Source organism: Oryzias latipes, chromosome 2 (genome assembly GCF_002234675.1).
Source record: "Oryzias latipes chromosome 2, ASM223467v1".
NCBI lineage: Eukaryota > Metazoa > Chordata > Actinopteri > Beloniformes > Adrianichthyidae > Oryzias > Oryzias latipes.
Genome location: NC_019860.2, coordinates 16,397,174 through 16,425,050, shown reverse-complemented (window position 1 = coordinate 16,425,050; position 27,877 = coordinate 16,397,174). Strand labels below are relative to the sequence as shown.

At 40.9% G+C, this 27,877-nt stretch overlaps 1 protein-coding gene across 1 annotated transcript; it reads left to right on the top strand.

Moving 5' to 3' along the window:
- The first annotated feature begins 1,560 nt into the window (after positions 1-1,560).
- On the top strand, positions 1,561-26,919 carry LOC101171311 (heparan-sulfate 6-O-sulfotransferase 3-B). The gene is made up of 2 exons (XM_004066667.4): positions 1,561-2,445; positions 24,979-26,919. The coding sequence occupies exons 1-2, from the start codon at positions 1,904-1,906 to the stop codon at positions 25,721-25,723; spliced, it is 1,287 nt and encodes a 428-aa protein (XP_004066715.1). The 5' UTR covers positions 1,561-1,903; the 3' UTR covers positions 25,724-26,919.
- Positions 26,920-27,877: the final 958 nt, after the last annotated feature.

Here is a 27,877-nt window from a genome sequence, read left to right as displayed (position 1 = left end):
CAGAAGAGAGACTTTCACTTCATAGTTTCATACCTAAAGATTACATTGAATAATTTTCATTTCGTTCTACAAGTGAGTGATCGGTTGTTTGCACGATAAACTCAAAGAAAACCTTTACAGGGTATGGAAGAATATAGCCATAAGATTACATGAAAATGTAGTTTAAAAGATTGCTATACAACTCTTTAATTTTTAGCATCTGCTGTCATAAAAGAGGCATTTTATTGAGTCATAACATGATTTGATATTTTATAAAAAAATATTCTATTCAGATTTTTACACTTTTTCTTTGTAATACCACTTCACTAGTTTCCTTATCCCTTGCGCTATCCTAGGCACTTTAACATTGGGAGTGGGGTCATCTGGACCCCACAAGACAGTGCGATAAATCTTTTTTCTTCAATTGTTTGTGAGCTTCACTGGTGTCCATGGATTTCATGAAAACCTCTTCACCTTTATCTACCTGTGTCATGTTAGGGACAAATGGTAAATGGTGTACACTTATATAGTGCTTTTCTACCTACAAAACCCAAAGCGCTTTACAGTCACAGACCCATTCACACACTGGTGGCGGCTCCGCTGCCGAACGCTGGCGCCAACCTACCGCCAGAGGCAAGGTGGGGTTCAGTGTCTTGCCCAAGGACACTTCGACACATGGGTGTGCAAGGCGGGAACCGAACCTGCAATATTACGATCATGGGTGGACCGCCCTATCACTGCACCACGACCGCCCTATAACATGCCAATGAAAGGATTGTGTCATCTGGACCCCATAGGATAGCACAAGGGTTATAGTTAATCAGCTTAAAAAATTATATATATATATATATATATATATATATATATATATATATATATATATATATATATATATATATATATATATATATATATATATATATATATATATATATATATATATATACAACACACACATTTATAATAATAATAATAATAATGATAATAATAATAATAGAGTAGATGTATTTGCGCTTTTTCTTGGTGCTCAAAGCACTTCCAATGTGTCCATTGTTCATTCATTCACTCCTCCTTGGTGATGATGAACTATTGATGTTGCCACAGCTGCTCTGGGGCAGAATGACAGAGGCGTGGCAGCAAGTTTATAAATCTCAAGCTAAGTCAAAATTACTTCTTTAAGAGCTAAAATTTATATTCAATATAGACAAGTTTAGTATGTAAAACACGTTCTGTTCAAATTTTACCACAGTAAAAAATATTGAAGTAAGATTCTTTTTAAATATTGATTCAAGCTATATAAAAAATAATATTAAAATAAGAAAAAAATAAGGAAGAAATGACTGCATTGCTAAAATCTTGAACCGGATATAAAAAAAATAAACAATTGTATGACGAAAGCATAGCTATAACGAGAATACATTTAAAACATATTTATTCAATAGTAAACTGAGAACTAAATAAATATTTAAAAGTATTATTTTCCGATATCTAACGGTGTCAACCACATTCATCGGAGCTGTCTATTATTTTGAAAGTGGAAACCGGAAATCCCGTGCCTGGCCGCGTGCAGCTTGTCGCAGGTGTCCCCGGGCTCAGAAGAAACCGCTCAGCGCTTCACAGAACAGCCGGACTCGGACGCTCGAACCGCGGTGATGGACCAACCAGGGACCGCCACAGAGTTCAACTATTTCCAGAAGAAATGTGTCTCTCCGAGGTGAGAACTCGCTAAAAGTGGGGTTCAGTCACGGCGTTAAGTTTCAGAAGTGTCCTGGTGCAGGCCGGCGCGTGCTGCCCGCCAGGGACCGAACGCGTCTGGACTCCAGCGGCCGGGTGTGCAGGATGAGCCGCGGGGAGGAGCGGCACCACTCGGGCATCGCGGTACTAGGGCTTGTGCCGACGGAGTGACCGGCAGTCTCCCACCATCATGGAGGAGAAGTTCAGCAGACTCATCCTCATCCCCATCGCCGCGGTGCTCTTCCTCATGATCGGATATCAGTACGTGTGCCCGGCGGGCAGCAACACCTGCTACTTCCGAAGCGACCAGAGGGGGCTTTTCCAGGGACACCCGTCCGCCTTTGAGCTACTTTCCACGGAGCCGGAGCCCGACGAGGACCTCCCGACTAAAATCACCTCAAAATTCAACTTCACGGAGCGGGACTTGGACCGACGGGTCAGCTTCGACATCCGCGGGGACGACGTGATGGTGTTCCTGCACATCCAGAAGACCGGCGGCACCACCTTTGGCCGGCACCTGGTCAAAAACATCCAGCTGGAGCAGCCCTGCGACTGCATGCCGGGCCAGAGGAAGTGCACCTGCCACCGGCCCGGCAAAGCCGAGTCGTGGCTCTTCTCCCGGTTCTCCACGGGCTGGAGCTGCGGCTTACATGCGGACTGGACCGAACTCACGAACTGCGTGCCGGGGGTGATGAACAAGCGGGACAAGAAGAACGCGCAGAAAAACAAGAGGTGAGGGGACATACTCGGACTCTTACTCCATTCTCTCAAATCTAAAGAAGCCTCCTGAATCTACCTTTCTTAAACAAAGCACTTTGCTGATGATGATTGACTTTTATTTTTTAAATGGCTGAGTGGCTAGTTTATCCAGAGGATGTGAAGCAATTAGTCATCAATGATCTTAATTTTTTTTAAAAGTAAGTCACACTTTGAAGAAAATGGGTAAGAGGGGATGTTTTCGTTTATTTTAATCTATAAAAAATAGTCTTGGATGCACGTTTTTTCAGTCAGAAAAGCTAAGAATACGACTAGGGTCAATATGACCCACCAACAAGCCAATGCAAAGAAAGACCCAAAAAGTGTGTGGGGGCAATATTACCCAATTGTCGCATAGGGCAAAAATGTGTGTGTAATGATATGTACACGCATGTGATGGGCGTTCAGGAACGCACTTCAACAGGCTTTCATGAACGTGCTATTAGCATACGGTGTTCACACTGGACTGTCGCAACCCGATACTAGCGCATGTACCTACAGTTGGGTGATGCGAAATGTTAAAGAGGTGCAAACCTTGGGAATCTGGCACCTGGCCTTTTTTGTAAAAGTCTTAGTGTCATAGAATTCCGTCCAGGCACAAACCACAATTATGAATCCCTTTTTCATGATCAATTTTCAAACGGATAATTCAGTGTTTTGAAAAGGACGCTACCCTTGCGTCACTACCAAATTAGTGTCCTTGATTGGTCAAAGTTCAACTGATTTAACCTTAAACGCGTTCAATGGCCACATGCTTTGAACGTGGATCCCAAAAACGAACTTAAAAACTTGCGCGGAACGCAGAAGCTTGAAACGCGCATTTACATAGAATTTTCAGTATAAAAGGTTGCTTGTTGAACGTGCATTTCTGAGTACAAGAATAATTTTGACACATGTAGACTGTCTCAGAGGGTGGGGGGCTGTGTGCGTCTGGTGGGGCATTTCCCCCCTACAAAAAGCCACAAATTGCCCCCAAAAGAGGGCGGGGTCAATTTGACCCAAACATCACATAAAGAAAGTAAGAGTAATTTTAAGACATGTAGCCTGTTTCAGAGGAGAGGGGGTTGGTGGATTGTTCATCTTTCCTTCACAATAAGCCAAAAAAAGGGGGGGGGGGGTCAATTTGACCCAACTGGTAGAAAAACCTATGTGGTGGTACTAGTGACTCATGTGATGCACACTAATTGTATGGCTCATCCTGTTAACGTTTTTTAGTCAAATTAAGCTGATAAAATGAAAGAGAAATAAGGGGGTCAGTATGACCCAGACACGATCACTGGTTAAAATATTAAGAATTAATTAAATGAATCCCCAATTAGACAGATGTCATGCTCATATTTGTTTTTATTGTTTTTGACAAAAACAGATGAATAAACAGATGTGTTGAAGACACTTGTGTTCTGGAAAGTTTGGGAAACTGATCTAGGTATTTAGCCAATTCAAACCATAAGAAACTTAAGAGAACATTCTAGACATCTTTTCTATTACTCTACCAATTAACACTGATTGTTTAGGTATTGTCTGGCATGAATCTAAAATTTTAATTTGAAAACTGAAAATCTCACTGCACGTTGTAGTTTTCGCAAAACTCTGGCTAACCATGTCTTAGCATAAAAACAGTGATGGCGTTTACTGCATGTGAACTTCTCTCAGCAAATTCGGTGTTTGGCTTGGTTGAATTATGCATATGGTATGGTAATTACTTTATTAAGATTGGTCTAAGCCGACTAATATTTTGAATAAAACACAACCCGTTTAACATGTTGTCCAAACGCTGAACGAATATTGCTCAAAGTGAACATTTTTCTGACTTTTTCTATTAAATTAATAAAGATATAATTTGTCAATTTGTCCTGGCTGTTGGGAATGTCAGCGTAGAAAAAAAAAACAGTTTTTCCGCCTGAAGTCATTTGTATTATTCCACCAGAGCAGGCTGTAGAGCGTTATTTGCTCTCCTGGATAGTCACGACAGTAGCACCAATTCTCCCTTGGCGTGTAACTGCTGATGAAGTCCCACGTTAAACATGTCAGCACCAGCAAGAGTCCTGCTCGCCCACAAACAGGCCAGGAGACCGTCCGCCTCCCGACCTGGAGGTCTGTTTCAATTTCCTTTAATTACCGAAGCAGTGTGGCTGGGCTTAAAGCGACTAAATCGCTTGAGTGAGGCGGGTTCCTGTGAGGTGTTCGGCCTGTGTTGGTGCGAGAAGCCAATTTGACTTGCAGTTCAGGGAGCAAATCTCCATATGCTGCTGAGAGCATTAAAAAGGGTAGGCGAGGACTTAAAGAATCCTCCAAATCCATTTACTGCCTTAAGTGGCTGCATTAATCCAACCCACTGAAACAGTTTCTGAGAGTCATATCCGCATAAATCAACACTCTGGTCAATTAAAAATTATTCCTAGACTACAGCTGCAACTTGCCTGTATTTCTGCAACATCCATTCCATATTTTGGTGCCTAGCAATAAAACAAATGGATTCAGTGATCATTTATACAAGAAAGTTGGTCCATTTTTTTTTCTAAACAAATATTTTTAAATGATCCCAAACTGAAATGTTACAGTTCGCTTTTCTTTTTTTAATTTTACATTTATTTATTTATTTTTTATTTTATTACAGTTCGTTTTCTTTCTTTAAGACAATTTTTCTTTAAATCTGTTGGTCTGTACATTGTGTTGCTATTTCTTAATTTTTTTCAACAATCATCTGTCCTCAAACACGAAAATATTTTAGCTAGTAGTTTTTCCCCCCCAAGTTTATAAAAACTATGTAAAATCATTTAAAAAAACACGCTTTAAAAAGTTGCCTTTGTATTTCTCAGGTCTTTGTTAGTAAAGTTAGTAAACTAATCATGGTAAAGTTAGTATATTATGTTAGTTAATATGCAACATTTACGTTAGTAAAGTTAGTAAACTAATGCTAACAAAGTTAGTAAACTAACGCTAGCAACTTTAGTGAACTAAGTTAATTAATATTCAGCACTCGACGTTATTAAAATGAGTAAACCAACACTAGTAAAGTTAGTAATCTAAGTTAATATGTAACACTTTACGTTATTAAAATGAGTAAACCAACACTAGTAAAGTTAGTAAACTAAGTTAGTATGCAACACTTTACACGTTAGTAAAGTTATTAAACTAACACTATTAAAGTTACAAAGCTAAGTTAATTAATATGCAACACTTTACGTTAGAAAATGTATTAATCTAATGCTAGTAAAGTAAAAAACTAAGTTAGTGAGGTTAACATTAAAATAAAACTGTGTTCGTAAAGTCTTGCACATTAGTTTGTTTGCGTCAATATAAGCTGATTTACGATGATAGTGTAAACACTTCACTACTGTAAAGTCTTGCATATTAGTGTAAAGCTGCTTTTCTCTGCTTCAGAATCTCCAAAAATTACGTTAATTCTATAAATGAATAGAATTATAAAAAAAAGCATAAACACTGGAGCTTATAGCTCCTGTTTTAAAGGGTTAACCTTTTTTAGCTATTTTGCATACGGTAAGTATAGACTTGGCTATATTATCATTTTTCAGCTAATTTGGTTGCTGACATTTAAGCAAAGCTGTATTTCTCATTTTAGCTATATTGGGTGGTGTAAGTACAAGTTACTCTCTGTTTGGTTTAAATGGTTTTTAGCTATTTTGCGCGCAATAAAGTAAAGGCTTGGCTATACTAGCCTATTATATTGCTAATAGGGTTGCTGAAAGTGTAAGCTAAGCAATTTTTGCAGTTTTTTAGCCATTTTGGATGGTGTGAGTATAAGCTTTATTAGCCTTCATTTTTAATTTCATCTATTTTGGGTAGTATATTTTGCACTAGCTCCTTTTTTTTAAGCTATTTTGAGTGCCATCAATAAAGCTATATTAGCCTAATTTCTTTGCTCATTTAAGTATAAAATTACATGAGTTAAGGCGTAAATGTTGCAGGGTTTCCAGCACACATTTGTCTCTGATAAAGCATTTCTACTGGTTTACTAAGAGGTCATAGGTCAGAGGAGGTAAAATAGACTTTGCGTCTCTCTCTTAAGGATCAAACTGTAACTTTGTTTAGCTGGACGAAGGTATCAAATGCAAGCTGCCGTGACTCATAACTCAGCTCTTTACCTTCAGAATTGCCAGACGGGTTGTGACTCATAACTCACTCTGCAGCCACAAATCTGTCATATAGAGTTCTGATTTCCCCCGAGGATAACACTAGCTTGATTCTCCTATATTTAAAAAAGAAATATCCGCCTGATCTTTGTAGAGAAAGACAGAAAACCGGGTGAAAGCTTCCCGTCACCGCTGATTAAAACTGATGAATCAGGGCAACAGAGAGCCGTGTTGTCACCAGGCTTCATAGCGCAGCTCTGAAAAGCTTTTGTCCTGTCACTCTGAGCCGTGCAGCCTTCCCCTTGATGGACTGTGACGCACAAGTTGATGCCAGCACAGCAATTTATGCATGTTTGCACTCTCACGCTTTTTTTGTTGTTCTTTGTTTTTTTTTTGCATGTCAGTCTTGATCCTCTTGTTGTTACTGAAACAGAGGTTATACAGTAAAGCCTTTTCCAAGTACTTGCTGCATAATCCCCATTTATGCTTTACCCTGTTCAGAAATAATCTTACAGACAAATTTTCGAAGCACTCAAATGTTTTCCATAATCAGATTGGATCTCCATGCTGATGCACAAACTCTTATCATATGGATGTAATGCGTCAAAGTGAAAGTAGGGATGAACAAAAACAAAACATTTGAAAGGCATTTAGGTGGTAAATCTATTTTGTTTTTATGGCTTTGAATCAAAGCCAACATTTATGGGTTGGAAATAACTTTTGCTAGCAGTTTCTGGGCTGAATAAATCCAAAGCTGCTGTTAAAGTTTTTTAGCGTTAAGACTACAGTCACATGTACCGTAATGGCACCTAAATGCAAGTTTTTCAGCAAATTCGGCACGCGGCCTCGCGGCGGCAGCCACGTTTTGACATTTGACATGCCACGCTATGGCCGTAGAGGTTTTAAGAGAGAGTTAAAATTTTACAGCAACTTGACATTGGTCTGTGTTCAAGGTTGTGTGGTGGCAGTCCAGTGACAGGCGGATGGCAGAAAGGCAACAGTGGGATTATTGAGTGATGGGAGGGTCTCCAAGGTCCCAAAAATTGTCTGATGATCGGACTGCCAATCCCAGTGCTGCTGTCCCACTGCCACCATGTGATTGTTGGAAGTCGTACGGTAGCAGAGCAGGCATTTGACCAGGGCTGTTGACATGGGGCTGGGGCGCAGCGATGACCGGACTTCAATCTGGCGATCACCATTGGGTCCTGGTGTGGTCGAACCGCTTGGACCGTCATTTTGGGTGCTGGGGCTTTGCTCTTGCTGGGTTTTTTTTCGGATCTGTGGCCACCCAGCTGTCGCCCGATTTTGTAATGGCATCTTCTTCCCCGCCGTATACATTCACAACCACGTCGACAATTTTCCCAAAAATCGGGCATTGGCCCGAAATCTTGAAGATTCTGCCGATGCCTCCCCAATCCCCGATGGCCATTGTATTTGTGAACACGCCACAACATGTGGATAGTTTCCTGCTTGAAAACTTTAAGCTTTACAAATATTGTCAAAATTAAGCCTTGTTTTTGACATTTGCCTTTGTAAAAAATTTGGCAGAAAAGGACAAATTAGATACTAAATATGAGCAAAAATCAGCGACTAGCGTCATTCTCTCTAAAAATGTAATTCATTTGTTTAAAATTTAAGTAAACGCTTAGCTCCAGTTTTTCGTAAGAAACTTGAATACACAACGTCCAATAAACAGTGCTAGCATCATTCTGTTAGCAACAGTGTGCTAACATGCCAACGCTAACATGCTAACTCGTTTAAGAGCCATAAACCTTCAGGATTAACAACGTTTGATCACGCCGTGATCAACTTAGTTTTATGAGCTCCATATGAGCGACGCGCCACGTAAACGCCTCCGTAACATCTGGTGCAAACAAACAAATAAACACGGTTGAATTTTGGTTCCACCTAAGCGTATTTGATGCAAAACGTAAACTATACAATTTTCTGTGGAGATTTTTTATTTTTATTATTTACTTAACTAAAATAGCAAATTTTGGCAGCTTTGACTTTTGTAAAGGAACGAACTGAATAAAGAAAATAAACGGCAAGAATTCAAAGAGAGAAAAAAAACACCTCAGCTTAAAACCAGTTTAAAGATTAGAAATAAGGGGAGTTTCTTTGAAATCAAACCTAATTTTTACATTTTTTGAATTTGTTTAATAGTTTCCCCCAATCAAATCTTCTTGGGCCTCAGGTGGATTTCTGAAGTGAGCTGCAGTACAACCTGAAAGTCTACAGCCCCCTGTGTGTATTGAATTTCAGGTATTTACTATAAAGCATTAGCATTTACTGGGATTCATCTCATTGCCGAGCCTCAGGAAATGAATAATATTTTGCACATTTAATGCGTGGCGCCAGTGCTTCCTCAGACGCACCATCTGTCTGCTCTTCAGATGCTCAACCAGCTCACCTTGAAATCACCTCTCCTACGCCTCCCTCCTGCGTGGAAACACCAGCAAATATATAAATCGCAGCGCTATGCTATAGGAATCTGGCCAGACCCGCAGTGGCCCATAAGCATGTCTGTTTCATTACTGGTGATTGCCAGGCACAAAGGATTTAAGCCAAAAAAACAAAACGGAATGAAGTTCATTGATTTTCGTTGGAGCTCAAGTGTTGGACATGAATTATAAGGCCCATTAGGAGATCTGTTACTAATGAACTCCAAAGTAGAGCATCGTTTTGTTATTTTTCTCCGAACCCAAGCGAACAAAAAGAAGTTCTCCACTCGTAGCTCCTCTCCTAACGCGGTTGGGGAACCCAGCCGATTCACGTAGTCTTTTTTTTTTTTTTTTTTAAAAAACCTCTTCATTGCCGGTGGCTCCTGCAGGGCTTTGCTCTCAGCATGGGGCTGCAGCATTCACATCGCAGCATGCTTGGAAATTGCTGCGAGGCCAGCCGTCAAACCCGCTTCAGTGGTAGGGCGGCCGCGCTCCAGCTCAGCGGCGGGCTTCACACACAGCGATCTGAGAGGCCAACCTTATCACTGACCTCATTATTTCAGATTAGAGGAGAAGAGCGCCGGATTGGCCACAACGTCGTTCAACTGGAGTTCGATTAGTTTAGATTAAGGAAAAAAAATTTGAGGCATTAACAGATCTTTTATTTATTTTTCTATATCACGAGGAAAAAAAAAGGCACATTTTTAATCATTGATTTAGCTCCTCTAGCAAAATATAAACTATTTTAAAACATGATACTCCAACAATCTGATTTAAATCCAAAGTTCATGCAAAAAGTGTAAATTAATGAGTTTTTATTTCATTAGTTTTTATTTTGACCACAATAGGAGGTGTTGTGTCTTTGTGTAGGTTCAGTTCACATCCAGACACGGTATAATTGCTAAATGTAACTGAAAAAAGTACCAACAAGTTCTGTTGTGTCTGTGTCTCATTGTGTAGTTTTTTTAATATATTTATTACCATTTATTTGATATATTGGGTCAGCAACTTTCTGAAACGTGCTTAAAAAAAACATAAGCTATTAGGATAATAGCTTTAACAGATTCAAATCTTTCTATAATCTTATTTGTCGGTCCAAGAGGTTAAGAGTTTAGACTTAATCTGATAAAGGTACAAATATTTAATCCAATGCAGATAGGGGATAGCATGATTAGCAGGTCAGGCTACAGCTTCTACTGTCAGCAATGTTGGTTGAGTCTGGCAAAAGAAGTTGGAAAGAATATATTTTACATTTCGTGCTCGTTTTTATATATATGTTTTTTAGTTTTGTCTTAATGTGAAGCACTTTGTGTTATGTTTTTATAGAAAGAAGTGCTATATAAAACAAAATCAATACATTTCAGGTCTAAAATTGGACAGAATTGGCCCTCGTCTTGGCCTGGAATGGGAAATTCTGGCTTTTGGTTCTTAATCAATCCTAGCTGAGTCCTCACAGTCACTATCAACTCATCGTATAATGGTGTTGTCCAACTCTGGTTTGCAAAAAAACAACAACAACATCTTGGAATACTTTTTCAGTAACCTGAAAAAGTATTCTCTCATTATCACTGCTGTATTCTCTCATCACGAAATCCCATGAAAATGAGAAAATCTTAATGTTGCTGTTTGAATTTCCGCCTGCTGAGCTCCTCGAGAAGCCATTAGAGGACCAACCTACATGAAGTATCGATAGGATGTCATTAGGACTGTGTATTTATATAACAGAGGGTTATTTTCTGATAAGGATTTCTCTTGCAGACCAGCAAACGCCTTTGAGCTTTTCAGTAAATGCATAGTGTTGGATAGGAGAGACTCCCAACTCTGTAATGCCGGTAGACGGTAACCTAGGGATTGATCTTACCAGCTGTTTTATTTACTACATAGATCACTGTAACATAACTGTCACTCAGCTGGAAAAGTGGGTTCTCGCCTTAAGCAGGAAAAAGAAGGCGCCGGATCCTCGACTCTGACTCGTCACCTCTCGTGGGCGTGAAAGCACAGGCGTATTTTTAGAGATTATTGAATGTATAGGTCGTCTGGGGAGGTTCGAATGCTGTGTTGTAGGCAGAGGAACGGCGAGGCAAACGCGGCGCTCAGCGTCTCCTGGTCTGCGCTCCCTCCCGCTTACACAACCCTGACGTGTCTGCGGCTGGAACAAGGACCCTCGGATTCTTGCCGGCGAGGTGTCGACGGTGCATATCTTCGCGACGAAAGCCCCACCGTGTGAACTTCCACCTCCGCCTTCGCCGTGACCCGACATAAAGTGGGTCAGTGGGTCATGCCGGTACAATGCGACCCCATCATGTTCTCTGCTGGTGAAGCTCTAAAGCCATGTGGTTTACCATCCTGTGCGTTTTTTTCAGCTGCCCCTCGCTGTAGTTCCTGCTCATTTCCTGCAAGAGGAACAACCAGACTTAGCTCAAGAGAGTAAGAAACAGTCAGAAGCACGGTGATCAAGTTGGGTTGGTGTGGCTCATGAAACCTTTACATTTGATCAAAAAAAGAAAGGAGAGAGATACTTTAGGGTTCATAAGATCTATAGGTCTAATAGTGGTTCCTTCTCCTTATTCGGGCTATTGTTAGAACCAGAAAACCCTGTTTTTAACCCTTTAGCATCGAGGCTTTAGAGTCAGCTGATTCTGACTTCCACTATGCAACAATGCCTTAGTCACATGTACGAGTGCTGCAGGTCTTTGTGTTATCCGGGCACGTAAAGGGTGGCATCTTAAACGGAGCGTGTCGCTTGCGTGGCCACCTCAAGGGACTTCATATAAACAGAGTCCAGTGCAGTGTCATGTGTGTTTAAGTTTAACGTAAAGTATTTGAAAGGCTGTAGGTTACAAGCACTTATGATGCTGCCATACGTTATGCTACACTCTAGTCATTAGTGAGGTACGGGCACTGGCCAATTAGTGATTGTGCACAAATGTGGCATTCACTAAGTGTGTACATGAAATGCGAGTGTGCGTAGGATGCCCGTCCGTACAGTCAGGCTGTATGCACGGAGCACGCAACAGGCAAATTGGGCGTACTCATCACTAGCGAGTCCCTTGCACAGCGTCCAGGTTCTCGGGGAGTTGGTGGGGGGAAAAGAAAAGCTTGTACGACGTGCCTGCGTCTCACCTACGTTACAATTATCCTGGCCTTTTGTAGAAGTGTTTGATGCAACCTATCGCTCACAGCACTCTACGGGCTAACCGAGTGGTCCTTTATCCTAACGGTTCGTGCAGGACACCTGTACAGGTTTGCTCATATTTACCCATATTGAAGTAAATGGTCAAAGAGCTACGGTAGTTCAAAGAGAGTTGTTTTGCTGTCACTGGCGCGTTGTAACCCTTGTGCTATCCTAGGCACTTTAACATTGGGAGTTGGGTCATTTAGACCCACTAGACAGTGCTCTGAACCTTTTTTCTTCAATGATTTGTGATCTTCACTGGTGTCCATGGATTACATGAAATCTTTCCACCTTTATCCACCTTTGTCATGGTAGGGAGAACACGTCAATGGAAGGGTGGGGTCATCTAAGATAGCACAGGGGTTAAGGGCTAAAGTCTGTCAATTTGCGAGTCAATTTTTTTTTTGGGCAGTTTTGCCCAAATGGGAACCTTTTTTACCTTGAAACTTCCTGCTCTCGTGCTCGAGTGAACATCCAACTTTTTTGAGGTCTCAAACAGTCCCGTTGTTTAGCACCGGGTAAAGTGGAAGCAGCACGGAGCATGTGCCGCTCAGCACGATTCAGGAGACGTATGATCCAGTCAAGAGCACTTCAGTCAAAAAGACTGGAGCCAGCCTTTGCAGTCATTTATATTTGGCAGTGTGACGGGGCTCTGGGACCTCTCTGCCCTTCAACAATCATCCTCGGAACGCCGGAGGCAGAAAGAGGCGCATCAAACGCCCTCCAGAGTGCAGAACAGAGCGGGGAGCGGTTGGAAAAGGAGGAGCAGGGACGGTGGTGGGATGCACAGTGACTTAGAGAGGATGCAGCAAAGGCAGGCGCGCGGGGGGGGGGGGTGGAGGAACAAAGCATTCAAGCAGAACTCAGAGCAATTATTTCAAAATAAAGCTACTTTTGTGTTATTTTGTATTCCAAAGAATTTTTCACCTTAAAAAGAAAAAAAAGTCTACTTTTCATGCAAACTGTGTAACTAAAAACCTCTGTTAAAGCTTAAAACATGCATTTATATCTCTTAATATTGCATTTGGTTTGCTTACATGCATTATATACAAACACATGGTTTTCAACTGATGTTAAAAATATTTTTTATTTTAATTTTTCAGTTTTGCAGAAACAAAAACACTTTTTCCAACATTCTTGCTTCCAACAAGAACGTTTCTGAAACATTTCAAACAAATCTTCAATAAAAACTCCAAAAAGGTTTAGTCACGTCCTCAGGTAGAAGGTCAAATTTTGGTAAAATATTTCCGATCAACCACTTGTGTTTACAATTTGAAAGTCGAAAATTTGAACAAAGGCGGGATCGATTTTATGATCGGTAAAATTTTGCACAAATTGTGTATCAAGTATGATTTCAAGCAAAACATTGTTTTGAATTTGTCACATTTGGACCAAATGACCAAATGAGAAACAGATGAAGTCGATTCAGTCGCCATTTTATTGCGATATGGAAGCCGCCATGTTGGAGCAAGACGATGTCGAGTCGGTCTGAGTCACCGTCTCTATGGCAACCACTCTCTCCAATCAGGAGAGAGCTACGACTTGGAAGCAGGGAGAACAAAACATAAATAAATATATATATATATATATATATATATATATATATATATATATATATATATATATATATATATATATACATATATATACGTATGTATATATACGTATATACATACGTATATATATATATATATATATATATATATATATATATATATATATATATATATATATATTTATTTTTACTGAAGATATGCCTAGGAGGTTAAAAGTATCCAGTTGTGTTACATTTTAATAACAGCTTTACTACAATTTGTTCCAGCCTTGACCTTAATATTCAAATAAAGCCTTTAAAATAATATCATGCAAAACGATATTTTCACAAAGCTGTAACGTTGTTGTAGTCACAGTTAACATTTTATTTTTTCATAAAATTAGCTCATTTCTGCAGAAAGTTTAAGAACTTTTTCAAAGACAAATATTCTATAATATTTCTGCAAATATATAGTTACTGTTCGTGTCAGAAATTCTAGTGTACGTATATCCCACATGAAGGACCTTAGTTTAACGCAATAACCCGACGGCGTAATCTCGGATGAATTTAAAGGCGGAGTCAAACAAAGGGGCTCTTTTCAAGACAAATTGTTCCGTGTTCTTGTCAGAGCTGCCAGATTTCCAGGGGGATCCTGGTAATCTCCACACTCCTTCCACGGATTAGGGGCAGTCTGAAACGGGTTTTATTAGACGGCGGAGGAGGAGGAGGAGGGGGAGGACGAGCCAGATGTCCAGATTTACACTGAAACCTGTGGACGGACGGGATTGAGGAACAGCTTGTGGGTCAAACATCACAGACGCAGACGGATCAGCACAAGCCTGTGTCCGCTTTCTGGGCGAGACTCTTCCAGGGTTTGGAGGAAGAAGAAAACACTGAAAGGACAATTTGATTTGATAAAATCTCATAAAGGAGAATTTTAGGAATTTGAGAAGGAGCTCTCCTACATTTTCAAAGCAACCTTTTTCAAATGCCTCAGCATTTTGTGTGGGTAGACGTGACCTTTACAGTCCCCTGGTTCTCATATCTACATGAACCTTTCGGACCGACTGACGCCCGGAAAGCCGTAAAAGATTAAGACACCAAGTGAAGGTTAAGGTTAAGAAGCTAAAGCGAATAAAGCTCAACCTGCCAGCTTTTTTTTGGTCTTGTTTGGGCGTCCTCCGGATCTCCAGAAATGCAGAAGTAAAAGATAAAGTTGTATCAAACGCTGCATAATTTAATCAAATGATGAACTGGTTCCATTCCATCTTCTCACATAGCTGTCTTTAGTTTTCGTCTTCACACCCTCACACCCCTAAGTGCTTTTTTTCTAAAAGTACTTAGAGCTCTTTCCTCTTTAGAATGTTCTCTGACCTTGAAAATGTTCTTTTTAAAATGGGTTTTCTTTGAAGTCTATGTTTTATATACTGTAAATTATTACATATATTCTGCTAATATTTTTTATTTTTACATCATGCTGTAACCCTTATAAATTCAAGAAATGAATATGAAAGAAAACAGTTTCAGTCAGTAATGGTTGAAGTCATTAGTAAGACTTTGGAACCTTTCTGAGAGCCTAAAGAAGACAAACATGAAAAGAACACAATCTTTTTAGGATTAGGATTTAACTGTCAAAAACCTCCAGATTAAACTTTGTAGAACATTTTAAGTCAAATTAATGGATCATGTCATTGGTCAAACACAATGGTGGAAGTGTGATGGTCTGGGGCCGCTTTACTGCTGCAAATCAACATCTCAACACTCTGGAAGGATGGGAAAAAAAGTTCAAACTTTAACAAAACCAAACTCACCAGCCAATTAAAAATTCACCAGCGCCATGTGTGGAAAGAATAGGAATCTGCAGCCGTTGCTAGCGCTTATTCGATAAAAAAAAACAAAAACGGAAAGCGTCTGGGAAGGTGACTATTGCCGAAACATTGGCAAGAGGCAGGAAAATATCGGGCATCAGTATTGGTTGTAAAAAGTCATTATCGTGCATCACTACCATCCACCCATCTTTTATTCTTTCCATCCATGGATCATTCAATTTGTCCATCCATCTATCAATCTATCATTCAATCTGTCCATCCATCCTATCTATCATTCCATCTGTCCATCCAGCCATTATTCTTCCATCCTCTCATCCATCCAACATTAATTCCATATGCCCATCCATTCGTTTCTTATACATTTAATCCATCAATCCATTCTTCTATCCTTCTGTCCATCCATCCATCAATCTATCATTCAATCTTTCCACCAATCCATTGATCCATCATTCAATCTGTCCATTGATCCATGATCCAGCCATTCATCCATCCATCCATCCCTTCGTCCATCCATCCATCATTCAATCTCTCTGTCCATCCATCCATCCATCTCTAATTCAATCTGTCCATCCAGCCATTCATCCATCCATCCATCCCTTCGTCCATCCATCCATCATTCAATCTCTCTGTCCATCCAGCCATCATTCTATCTAAAACCCATCCATCTGGTTATCCAGTCATTATACATTCAATCCATCATCCAATAAAAATATTCATTAAAAAATAAAGTATTAAGGTTTACTGGTTACCAAGTGCCTAAACCTGGACAGGGTTTGATCCTTTGATGGAACAGATTACTGTCCAACATGAAGCTGAGGTTCAATAAAGCCTTTAATGGATGCTGTTGTTGTTGTTTTTTAACAATGAACTGAGTTAAATTGAACATTTAAGTCTTAACACATTTATTTGGTTGAGAGCTGAACTTTGTGTCGAAGAAATTTCAATGTGGAATATTAAGTGATTTTGATTATGTCTATGTATTATGTCTTCAAGGCAAAAATAATGAAAGGTTTAAAGATTGAATATTGATGACGTGTTTGAAAAATATTGTATAATGGATAGAATAGAAAAAATACATAAATCCTGAGCTACATTTCCCGCCTAGCCTGGGAATTCTCTTGGAGGAGGTGGGTGAGACGGCTATCCTGAATGAATCACCACATTTCACAGAAATGAATAGCTTGGAAAGTGTATCGTTCACAAACGCGCTCATCCAAACAAGACAAGATTCCGCTGGAGCACAGAAACTTTCAATGGGATGCATTTTCCATCTTTTAAGAGGTTAAATCATACAAGATTGCTGTCGATCCTCAGTTTTTGTGTGAACTGCTTCTTGGGCTGTATAAATAGTTTCCATCAGAGCTTTTATCACGAGCCTGATGGTGTCCTTGATGGTAGTGAGTGAATTAACAAGCCTGATATTGATCGACGGCTGTGAGTTTCCTCTGTTAGCTTTTTGGATGGTGATTTAGTGAGTGAGAGAGAGACAATCAGGGAGAGATGGGCGGAGGCCGGTCGATAGTGTTTGCAGCTTTGCTGCTTGGTGAAAGGTGGCGAGCAGCAAGAGAGACATTGACGAGGCGTCGGATTGATCTGTAGCACATCAGGAGCAAGTTTAATGAAATGTACCTTTTTTTAAACTCCCTATCTGATCTCGCACTAATGTTTCATTAGGCTCTAGATTGGATGCATCCTAAATCGGATTAATAGAACGTGGTTTCTACTTAGGTGTCTGTATATGGGGAACCTGTTTCTACTTTGTATTGTTGAGGTCTGGGAGACGAAGTCATGGATGCTGAAGTACAGTCATAAGGCCCGTACACACCGGGACAAATATTCGCCAGGCGTTATTCGCCAGCGTTTTTCGCCACGTTTTTTGTGTTCACACCCAGGCGATTTTCGCTGACGATGAGTGGAGCGAACATGCAATTTCATTCCCTGACATTAGATGGCGCTTAATGTAAAACAGAAATACTCCTGTACACAAGGTGGCGCTGCGCAACTTTACGCTTCTTAAAGTCGCTTTTCACTAAGAAGAAGAGAGCAAGTATTTACACGCTTGTCAGAATCAAACAAAGAAAACATGAATATTTCAAGCACCAGTAGCTCCAACTGGTGCTTGGTTCGGGGATATTTTAGAATGTCCGTCATTATTTCTTCGCGGCTTTGTAGACGCTACTTGGCGTCTATCTTCTTCGCTGGTATGTGTGTTCAGCAAGGCAGTTTTGTGTTTGAGCGCCCCCAAGTTGTGTTTTACTGTAACTTCAGAAGCTCCAGACACGTGAGCAAAAGCGCCATTCTCATTGGTCGAGTAGATTTCGACGCAACGCGTCGAAAAAAAAAAACGAACCCGAGGCGTTTTTTTTTTTGACGCTTTAACGCGTGGCGTTTTTTCGCGTCGGTGTGCACACTCTCGTTGGTGCCCTTTGTTTAGTCACGAGGCGTTAAACGTCGGCGAAAATCGCCGGCGAAATTCGTCCCGGTGTGAACAGGCCTATAGGTTGGTGAAAACGTAACAAAGAGAATAAAAACGGACAGAATCCATTTAGAATCTAGTCTACCACAAATAAAGGACACCAGGAGAGAGATTTTGCCATTTGTCCAAAACGACTGTGTCCTTTCTTTTTAAAATTTTACCCAAATTTACAGCAATTGCACCATCTATAACTATATACTTAACCTCAAAATGTTAAGGTTTTTTAGGCATGGCGCTTTGGCTGTTGGGGTTTGTGTCCTACCACCTTGGTATTAAATCTTAACATTTATGTTTAGGTCTTGGGTTAATTATGAGGTTTTCCACAGGGTTTTGTTCTTGGCCCACTGTATTTTTGCATTTTTTCAGTCATCTTTGTTTTTACAACTATAAGCTTTGTTGGTATTGTCATTTTGGTTTTATGAGGTTGTGACGTGTAGAAATCACCATTCAAAGTTGGTGGATGGATACAACTAGTGTTTCCAACTTTAAATGTTGAACAAATTATGTGTATATGTTCAGGAATTTTCTTGAACTTCACATTTTGCCTTCCAACCGTTTTTTAGTTTAGTCTTTTTGCCTGTTTAGCCTAAGTCCATGTATTTTTGTTTTACTCCAATAGAAGTTCCAGTGTACATGCTTTCCATTGAACTCCCTTGTGGACCTTGTCTGCTTCTTTCTTTCCTACAGACCCATCCAGATATTTATTTTTGCACAAATTGTGGCTGCAAGTTAATTGGACCATTGATTAATTCGTTTAGACTTTTTTAATTGGTGTTGTTTATTCTTATCTCATAGAAGGGAAAGTCTTAAGTGAAGAGTCACAGGAGCATAAGTCTAGATTGAGTTTCCAACCAGATGAATCTGGCTGAATATTTCGCCAAACCCGGTGTCCTCCTCTTATAAACCTGGAAGGAAGGAAGTTAGGGTGGGCTGGTAAACCCTGGGGCTGCTGTTTACCAGCTGGTGAAAAGCGATGGCTTACTCCTGACCTTCATCACGCGACCCCGGCTCGGTCCCTGACACAGGTAAGTGGAGAGCTTTGACATTTGCTGCTTGCCATCAATAGGTCACAATGAAAGCTCAGGAGCAAAAAGACGGTTTGCATGGACACTTATTGATCCGGCCGTCTTGTGGTTAAGCTGAGCAGATAGATGATAGGCGCACGGGGGGGGGGGACTGAACTGGCCTCACGGCTGAACAACAAAGGCCTCTTTTGTGAGGCGCTCACACGTGTCCATCCATCTCGCTCCGGCCGTTCAACCCGTCAAAGATGGCCGGGTAATTCACTTAGTTTCCACTGAGGAGGCCCATTATCGGTGGGTGGTGCGCGTCTGTCCGTGGGTGTGCGCTCTTCCATGATATCATCTTACCAGTCGCTTAAGTATATATCACAGCTGATTGATATCCGCCGTCTGGCAATAATTGCTAAATTGTGAACCTTTTAGGGCTGCAACTGCCGTCTTAATCACATTTGTGTTTTGCACTAAAGTGAAGTCGCCAATGCTGGGGCTCTTTAATATCCAACAAACTTGCAATGACAGCATTTCTTTGTTTGACATTTAGACCATTAACTAATGAGAATATTGGTGTGAAAAAATGTTCTTCAAACTAGATGCTGGTAAGGATTTCCTTTGGTTGAACGGACTAAAAAAAACACAATTTGCTAAGAGAAGAGTCCTCTTAGTTGTAGTCATTTATGGCTTTAGAACCAGAAAGAGTTAATCATAACTTTATGTCCTAACTTTTAATGCCAGTCCACTTACAAGCTTTTAAAACAGCTAATATTTTAGCTACAGCATATTTGGAGGACAAATGGGTTTTTTTTGTTGCAAAAAAACCTGTTGAGTTAAACTGTACACATTTTAGGGGTTATATGAATGAGTTAAAACATCAAAATGTGGCAGTTTACATAGGTCCTTTGATCTATTTCATAACTTGTGAAATACGTCAATTCTTAACCTGTTTAAACACTGGCTAGAATACCACCTTGATGCCCTAATAACAGTATACATCACACATGCAATGTTTTTGTAAATTCAATGAAGAGTTTCTATAAAACTGCAATGTAAAGATGCAGTTTGATAAGATACTCTGAATAATGGTAGTAGGTGCTTAATATATGTATTTTTAGAAGCTTTTTCCAAGCAAGATGTGTGTTGATGATGTTAACATCTGCCACCTTTTGTATCAGCTTCAAGATGCAGTTGCAGAATTTGCGTTTGGGCTTTTTTTTTTGAGCAATTATACCCTTTGTGCATCGACTGTATTCTTTGTTGTGGTTTTTTGCGTTTTGGAGGTTGTTGTTGCGACGAAGAGCTTGCGTACTTTACAAATCCCGGTCGTCTGGTCCTCATCAGTTTTCTTTTATCCAAACGCCTGTTATGCGATAGAAGTTGGTAGAAGGTCTTCAGTTGGGTTGACTGGTCAACTTGTTTAGAAATCTGCGTCTACTTCTAATATTCCTGCATGCTTTTTTATATTAATGTGCAAGATTTAATTTGGCTTAAAATTGTATCATAGAGCACCTAAGCACGCCGTAAACGACAAAGCCTCAGATATTTTTTATCGTCCAAATGAAACGTATCGTCGTACCGTCCAGCCCTAATACTGCATCACAAGTCTCAAGATAAAGTCACAGGTTTTTTTTTTATTCCGGATGCCAACTTACTCATAAAAAATTAAAAGACAAAATTGAACATCAATGATTTGCAAAACAAGTTCAGTTTAAATTGCTGCTTTTGTTTTTAACTGTTTTTTGCTGGCATAATTAACCCTTGTGCTATCCTAGGCACTTTGGGAGTTGGGTCATCTAGACCCACTAGACAGTGCGCTGAACCTTTTTTCTTCAATGATTTGTGATCTTCACTGGTGTCTATGGATTACATGAAATCTTTCCACCTTTATCCACCTTTGTCATGGTAGGGAGAACACGTCAATGTAAGGGTGGGGTCATCTAAGATAGCACAAGGGTTAACAGAATGAAGCTGAAAAGGAGCTGCAGATCCACTGGAGTCTGTATTGGTTTCAGAATGTGAGTCTATCTTAGATGTAAAGGAGGAGCCAGAGTTAAACTTCGCAAAGAAAAACAGAATCATGTTATACGTAAAGTGTACTACACAAGTAAAACCTGAAGAACCGCACAGGACTGAAGAAAAAAGTAAATAGGTGATTGAAAACAAGAAAGAGTTGGTTCATCAATCAGAAAAATCTTATTCGATTGGTTGTAAAAACAAAACTGTACGGTTTATTAATTGGCAAATGATCAGTTTGGTATGACTCAATTTTTATCAATGAAATATTCACACTAAATGCTTAACCCTTGTGCTATCCTATGGGGTCCATATGACCCGATCAGTGTTTTTCAATCGGTGTGCTAGTGCCGTGGAAGATGGTCAGGTGTACCATGGGAAATTACTCTTTTTCCCTGACCTAAAAAATTGACCTCTGCCAAGATATCAGCTCTGTGTTCATTCAAACAGGCCCTGATATAAAAAACACAAAGTAGTTAGGATATGAAAGATCATAAAACCTTTTTTTTATATATACGTGAATCTCCGGTTCCGGCCTTCCACTTCTGGCTAATGTCAGGGTACCATGTTGTCTAGGGTCACCAGAAAAACACTACTTTGAGGAAATTAAAAAAAATTAAATACATTTTCAATAAAGCCTTTCTTTTTTATGTGAAAAAATTCACCACGTCTTAAAAAATATTTTCTCCTAAACTAGCATGGTTTCATTAGGCAGCTGTGAAAGCTCTGGTTAAGGCCAAACAAGTGAACTACAGCCTGCCGAAAAACAACGGTCTTGTTTAACTTGCAAGTGAATCTTAATGCGAAGTGGCAACAATGCATATAGAAAGACTATCCAGCTGACCAACCACAACAATAGCAACATTTCATATCATTAAATGTAGTATACTTAAAACTCCAAGGTGATATTAATTAAGATAAATAAGGTTAATGAGGCAATAAGGTATTATAATAATAAAGGTGTGTTAAAGTGCTTATAATGCAGTTTCCCCCTGGGATAAATAAAGTATTCTGAATATTTAATTAAAATTGGTTTGGTGCACAGGGGTAGAGAAGAGATATTTCTCTATTTTTCTTTTGATCTTGTTCTATTTTTCCTTTAGAAGTATATCTTTGAAAATCATCATCATCAGTATATTTAAAAATGTGAAGTCAGAAGAATGATGGTACCACCCCAAACAATCTGCTGTTGAATCTTGGTGAGGTTTCCAGTTGGTTCGATCCACTAAAACATGAAACCAGAACTAAAAAGTCACCAACTGGTCAACTGACTGTGGGGAATCGCCCTAATGGCCACAAATGACTGTATCTGAGAAATGAACCGAGTGAGTGCGATGTCATCCGTAAGAAAAAAGGGCCTTACTTCCGGCTCCAACCAAATGATGTCAATTCAGTTCCTATGTAATTTATGATACAGACGCCGCCACGTTGGAGCCAGACGTCATCAGTAGGCAGTGACCGGTTCAAGTTGGTCTGAGCCAACGTTTCTATGGCAACCGCTCCCACCAGTCAGGAGTGAGCTTGTTGGAAGGCCACACCCCTACTTTTATTTAGAAAAGAGATTAGGTTTAGCAAGAACATGTTAAAATTGACAACAGATATATAGTATAATTTTATTATATATCATGACTGAGTAAAAGCTGTTGTTTCTTAGTAGAAGTCTATGGGATTTTGGCTTCTTGGAGCCAGTAAGTACTTCCTGTTTGAGACATGAGGGGGAAGGGCCATCAGTCCAGTTCTCATGTACATTCAATTGTTTGACTTGAACAGCTAAACCTTCATAATTCGTTCTTTAACTCTGCACCATGAGTCCAAACTAGCCCAGAATATGTCCGTACTGAACTCAAAGTAACCCGCAAACCTTAGGGGAGTTGAGGTTTTTGGAGTCCTTCCAGCCCGCTGCAGAGGTCTGGGCTCTTTTGGACCAAATTGAATCGTTTCCCTCGAGAAGAGAGCGCCTTCTGGAGAGCGCCGTCCAACGCCGGCGTTGGAAACTGACCGCTCCTTTTTTAAAGAGTTTGAAAGAAACGGCTAAAGACAACCTTGAAACAGATTTCTGATGAAAGCTCTCTGAAGAAAAAAGTAGAAAAAACCACCAAAGCCGTGTGAAATCAAAGACATGAAATGATTTCACCTCTCTGTGTGGTTTCTGTGTGATACGGTAAGGTCATGGAGATTTGTGCGCACCAGATGACCATTTTCAATTTCTCTTTTATCCTTCTCGCTCGGCCGATGAAGAAAAAAAATAAATGTAAAAAAAAAAAAAAGTGGTCCATTTCTCCAGCCTCTTTTCTCCATCAGTTACCTGGCGGTTATGAAAGTCATCAGTGAACTCAATAGAGGAGAGAGAAAGCTGCGTTTGTCCGCTGAAAGGTTCCGGTGCAGCTGGGTTACAGCCGCGTTTGAAGCCTGGTTAGCTGCAGATCAGAGTGATGCAGAGACAGGAAAGGTACCGGAGATTGAAGAAAAAAAGTAAAACAAATAAAAGTCATTACTAAAGATGGGAAGCGGCAAATTGGTGTGATAACAGCAAGAATAATTCCACATTTGCAGGATATTAAATTCAATGCGTGTCTGGTTTGTATCTGTGTCATTACTCTCCAACACCCTCCGACACGCTCAATAATGTCTTTCATTTAAACCCTAATCAAAACGTCCGAGCGCGCAGAGCAGCGGTATTCACCCCCCACCACCACTTATATTTCTTTTTTAACAGCGGCAGGATATGAGACATGTGATGTATAGTTTCAGCCGCCTTTGCTCTGCTGAAATTGTGACTCACAAGCCATCTTTCATCAACCTTTGTCTGAATCCCTGCACACAGAGTCACAGGCTGCGGTAAACACTGCAGAGAGAAACACAACCTGGTTTACACAAAGGAACCCAGAAAGGGCACTGAAACACTACAAAAAAAAAAGGTTTTAAAAATCCCGTATTGTAACCCAATAATGTTCAAAACGGTTCAAATAAAACCAACAAAGACATCAACCAAAGACCTACTCTGATGAAAAATGAGTATTTAACATGTTCTTATAACATTTTTCTCATGGTGGAGGACGTATATGTAGAAAATTAAGCTTAGAATTGAATTTCTGAGTATTTATTAATGAACGTCTTTGTTTTCCTCGTCTGAGCTGGAATCTGGCTCCGAAATTCATCCTTCGTCATTTTTGTTGGACCAGTAATGCAAGAACTCCTGCCGCTCTGCAGAAACTATGTCCTAGGAAATGACAGTTTTCTATCTTTTTTGTGTGTGTGGCTAAAAACAGCATAATTATAATTGCTTGACCACTAGGAAGATGTTTGAAGTGGGACTTCACCCAAAAAACAACAACAAATTTGACGTTAATTTTGGCTAAATTAAAGCCTAAATGATGACTCAGCAGAAGACAGGAGGACCTGGAACAGACAAACTGCAAAGAATCCAAACACAACGATCTTAACGGGAAAACTGATCAGCGGTTCTGAAGATAGCCAAAGATAAACAGGAGGTTCTGATCTACAATTCCAGAATCAAGTGCCCTAGAAAATTCCCAGAAGTCTCTGCGGAAAACCAGTGTGCAACGATGTTCTCTCGATTGGCGAATATAGACCACAATGCATTGCGTTTGAACATGTATATGCACTTAAATATATTTTTTAATAAACCATCAACGTTTTCATCATCAGATAAACCCTTGGACCAAACTTCATTGACGTTCTTTAGGGACATTTGCATTTTAAGCTGTCCAACTGACGTTTATTCCAACTTAGGTAAAAAAAACTACTGCTAGCTAACATTTCCAGCACGTTGAATACCTGGATTTGCATGTTGCTGTGCGCTACGATGTGTACCACATTTTCTCTAACAAACGCAAATCGTGTTCTGGTTGAAACATTTAAAGATGGAGATTTGTCTGATCTTGTTGATTTCTTTGTGCCTCCGTAGGAATTTTTACTACATCACGATGCTACGTGACCCCGTGTCGCGCTACCTCAGCGAGTGGAAGCACGTGCAGCGCGGCGCCACCTGGAAAACCGCCCTCCACATGTGCGACGGCCGCCCACCCACTCAAGACGAGCTCCCCGCCTGCTACAGTGGGGAGGACTGGACGGGCGTGTCGCTGACGGACTTCATGAACTGCCCCTACAACCTCGCCAACAACCGGCAGGTGCGCATGCTGGCCGACCTCAGCCTGGTGGGCTGCTACAACATGTCCTCCATGAGCGAGCTGGAGCGGGGCCGCGTGCTCCTCGCCAGCGCCAAGGTCAACCTGCGCAACATGGCCTTCTACGGCCTGACGGAGTTCCAGCGCAAGACGCAGTACCTGTTCGAGAGCACCTTCGGCCTGCACTTCATCCGGGCGTTCACCCAAATCAACAGCACGCGCGCCGCCAGCGTGGGGATCAGCGAGAAGGTCAGGTGGCGCATCGAGGGGCTGAACGCCCTAGACATGGAGCTGTACGAGTACGCCAAGGAGCTGTTCCTGCGCCGCTACCAGTTCAACCGACAGAGGCAGCACCAGGAGGAGCGCCTCAGGAGGCGGCAGGAGAGGCAGCGGATGCACAGGACCTACCTGGGTCAGCTGTGGAGACTGGGAGGAGGAGGAGAGGACGAGGAGGAGGAAGAGGTGAAAGGGCCTGAGGAGGTGGCCACCACAGAGGACTACAGCAGCCAGGTGGTGCGGTGGTGAGGCCGCCGCCGCCACCGCAGCACAGACGGTCAGCTGGCTGATTCATTGCGCTTCGCTGTCCTCCCTCCATTAACTCGTCTCTCCTCTGCCGTGACTTTGCAGGAGCCGCGGCCCCCATAGCTTCTCTGGACTGCCCAACGGTGTCTTAATATTTATGATGGATGTATTTGTCACAGCCACATTTTTTTGTATGTACGTTCTTTTCTATGTCCTCCTTTGGGCACTGCGCTGGTGAAATAATTTATTTGTCCATTAGTGAGCGCTTTGAATGTCGTCCAAGGAGAAACAAACAGACAAAAAAATGCTGCTTAAGTTCTGCTAAAAAAAAAAACGTTTGTAAGCCTCTTCCACTGGCGTCCGGAGGGTCCTCAGTGTCCCGTCTGTGTTGATCGGTGGATTCTCGTGGAGACTTTGTGGTGTTTGGCTTCACAAGAGTATCAAAGCACAAACTTGGCAAACTGCAGTGCGTTTAATCCCCCCCCCCCCTCTTGACTGATTAAGCTGCAACGCACAGAAGCAGGCCGAGCAATTTCTCGCAGGAAATGTGTTGAATAAAAATATATGCAGCATCCAGTCAATTTGTGCCTGATGGACTGTCTGCTGCACAGCGGGCTCTCGCTGTAAAGAAATGTTTGAAAAAGCTTCTCTAAAGCGCGCTGGCGAGGACGGGACGTGAAAGACAAGCTGTCAGAGCCGGTTTGAGTCCTCTTGCATCACGGGGACAGCACATTGGCATTTGTACCATTAGTGCATTGATCGCTGGGCTCTTTGCTTCCAAATTGATCATTTAAAGTCCAATTGACCATGACTCTGTTGCAGAAAATAGAAGAATGCGTCTTCTGTTTGTTTTCTTTCTTCTTCTCCACAATCAGGGAAACCTGGGGCTCGACCAACGCTCAATTTACCGCAAAGAAAAAAAAAAAAACGATTTCCGGCAGCGGACGCGGCTTTCATCGTTCATATTCCTGTTTCTGTGAACGATTGGCCCAAAAAACCAGAGACTCCACTGGCGCAGCATGAGCAACATGAAAGAAAATTTGAAAGTCTAATCTTTAGAAAGAGAATTTTCAACTTTTTCTGCAGAAAACTTGAAAAAAATTTAAAGATACAGTAATAGAATATTGCGCAAGAAGTCGAGAGCCTCATGGAGACGTTTTGTGTTTTGTGATCGAGAAATGCACTTTGCCCTAATTTTCTGTGAGTCTGCACACTTTTTTTTTAAGAAATATTCAAAAATTCAAGATGATCAATGAGAAGCTCTACTACTAAAAGCACCGTCTTCAAAGTTTTCGTCTATTGTTTAAAGTGAACGGTACCATGTTGGTGAGAATTCGGTAAAAACCAAAACCGAGACTGTATATGAGAACTGGGCCGAGTGAGAGTGACATCATCCAAACAAAATGACAAAATGAAGTCAACTCAATCGCCTTTTTTTTTAGGTTTGTTTTTTTTGGTCATGTCGGTAAGCAGAGATTGGTCCAATCCAACCACTCTTGTCTGAACTCCAGACCCTACCACTTTAAAGCTAGCTGCTCCTAATATGTCATAACATTTGAAGCGTCCACATCTGATTGGTCCGTTTAGAACTGGAGAAAGTTGCACTATGGAAAAAATATCACGAAAAAAAACTTTGGATGTTTTCATTGCAATTCTGACCAATAGAATGATCGAGTAGTAGCCGTTTGTTACTGTATAGAAGTCTGTGGGATTTTGGCTTGTTGGAACCACTTCCTGTTTGGAACGTGAATTGGGCGGGGTCACTCAGTCCAGGTCTCTTATACAGTCAATAACAGAAACACACATCTAAGGATAAATGGAGGAGACAGGAAACCAACTTCTTACGTGAGCACTCACCTCCGGACGCCTGCGCAAACTGGCTGTGGTTCCCCGAGTTGCGTTTGTGTGTATTTGTGGGGTCGGGCATCATAAAAACACTCAGTGTTGCCTTTTGGAGAAAAAAAAAACGGCTTTTCTCGGCTTCAGAATCCGATGGAATTGCGACAACTACAAAAACGGTTGAAGAGTTTCGACGAAAAAGGAACAAAACGTGTCCCAAATTATGGCTCCACCCACTAACTAACATGCAGCCAATCAGAACAAACCCTTCTATATTTTCAGCATTATAGGGGGGGTTGTAGATTAGAAGGAGCACCG

Excerpts from the sequence above, each read along its gene's own strand:
- LOC101171311 (XM_004066667.4), top strand. The coding sequence starts at position 1,904 with ATGGAGGAGAAGTTCAGCAGACTCATCCTCATCCCCATCGCCGCGGTG. Across the intron at positions 2,446-24,978 it reads AACGCGCAGAAAAACAAGAG|GAATTTTTACTACATCACGA; the intron begins GTGAGGGGACAT and ends GTGCCTCCGTAG.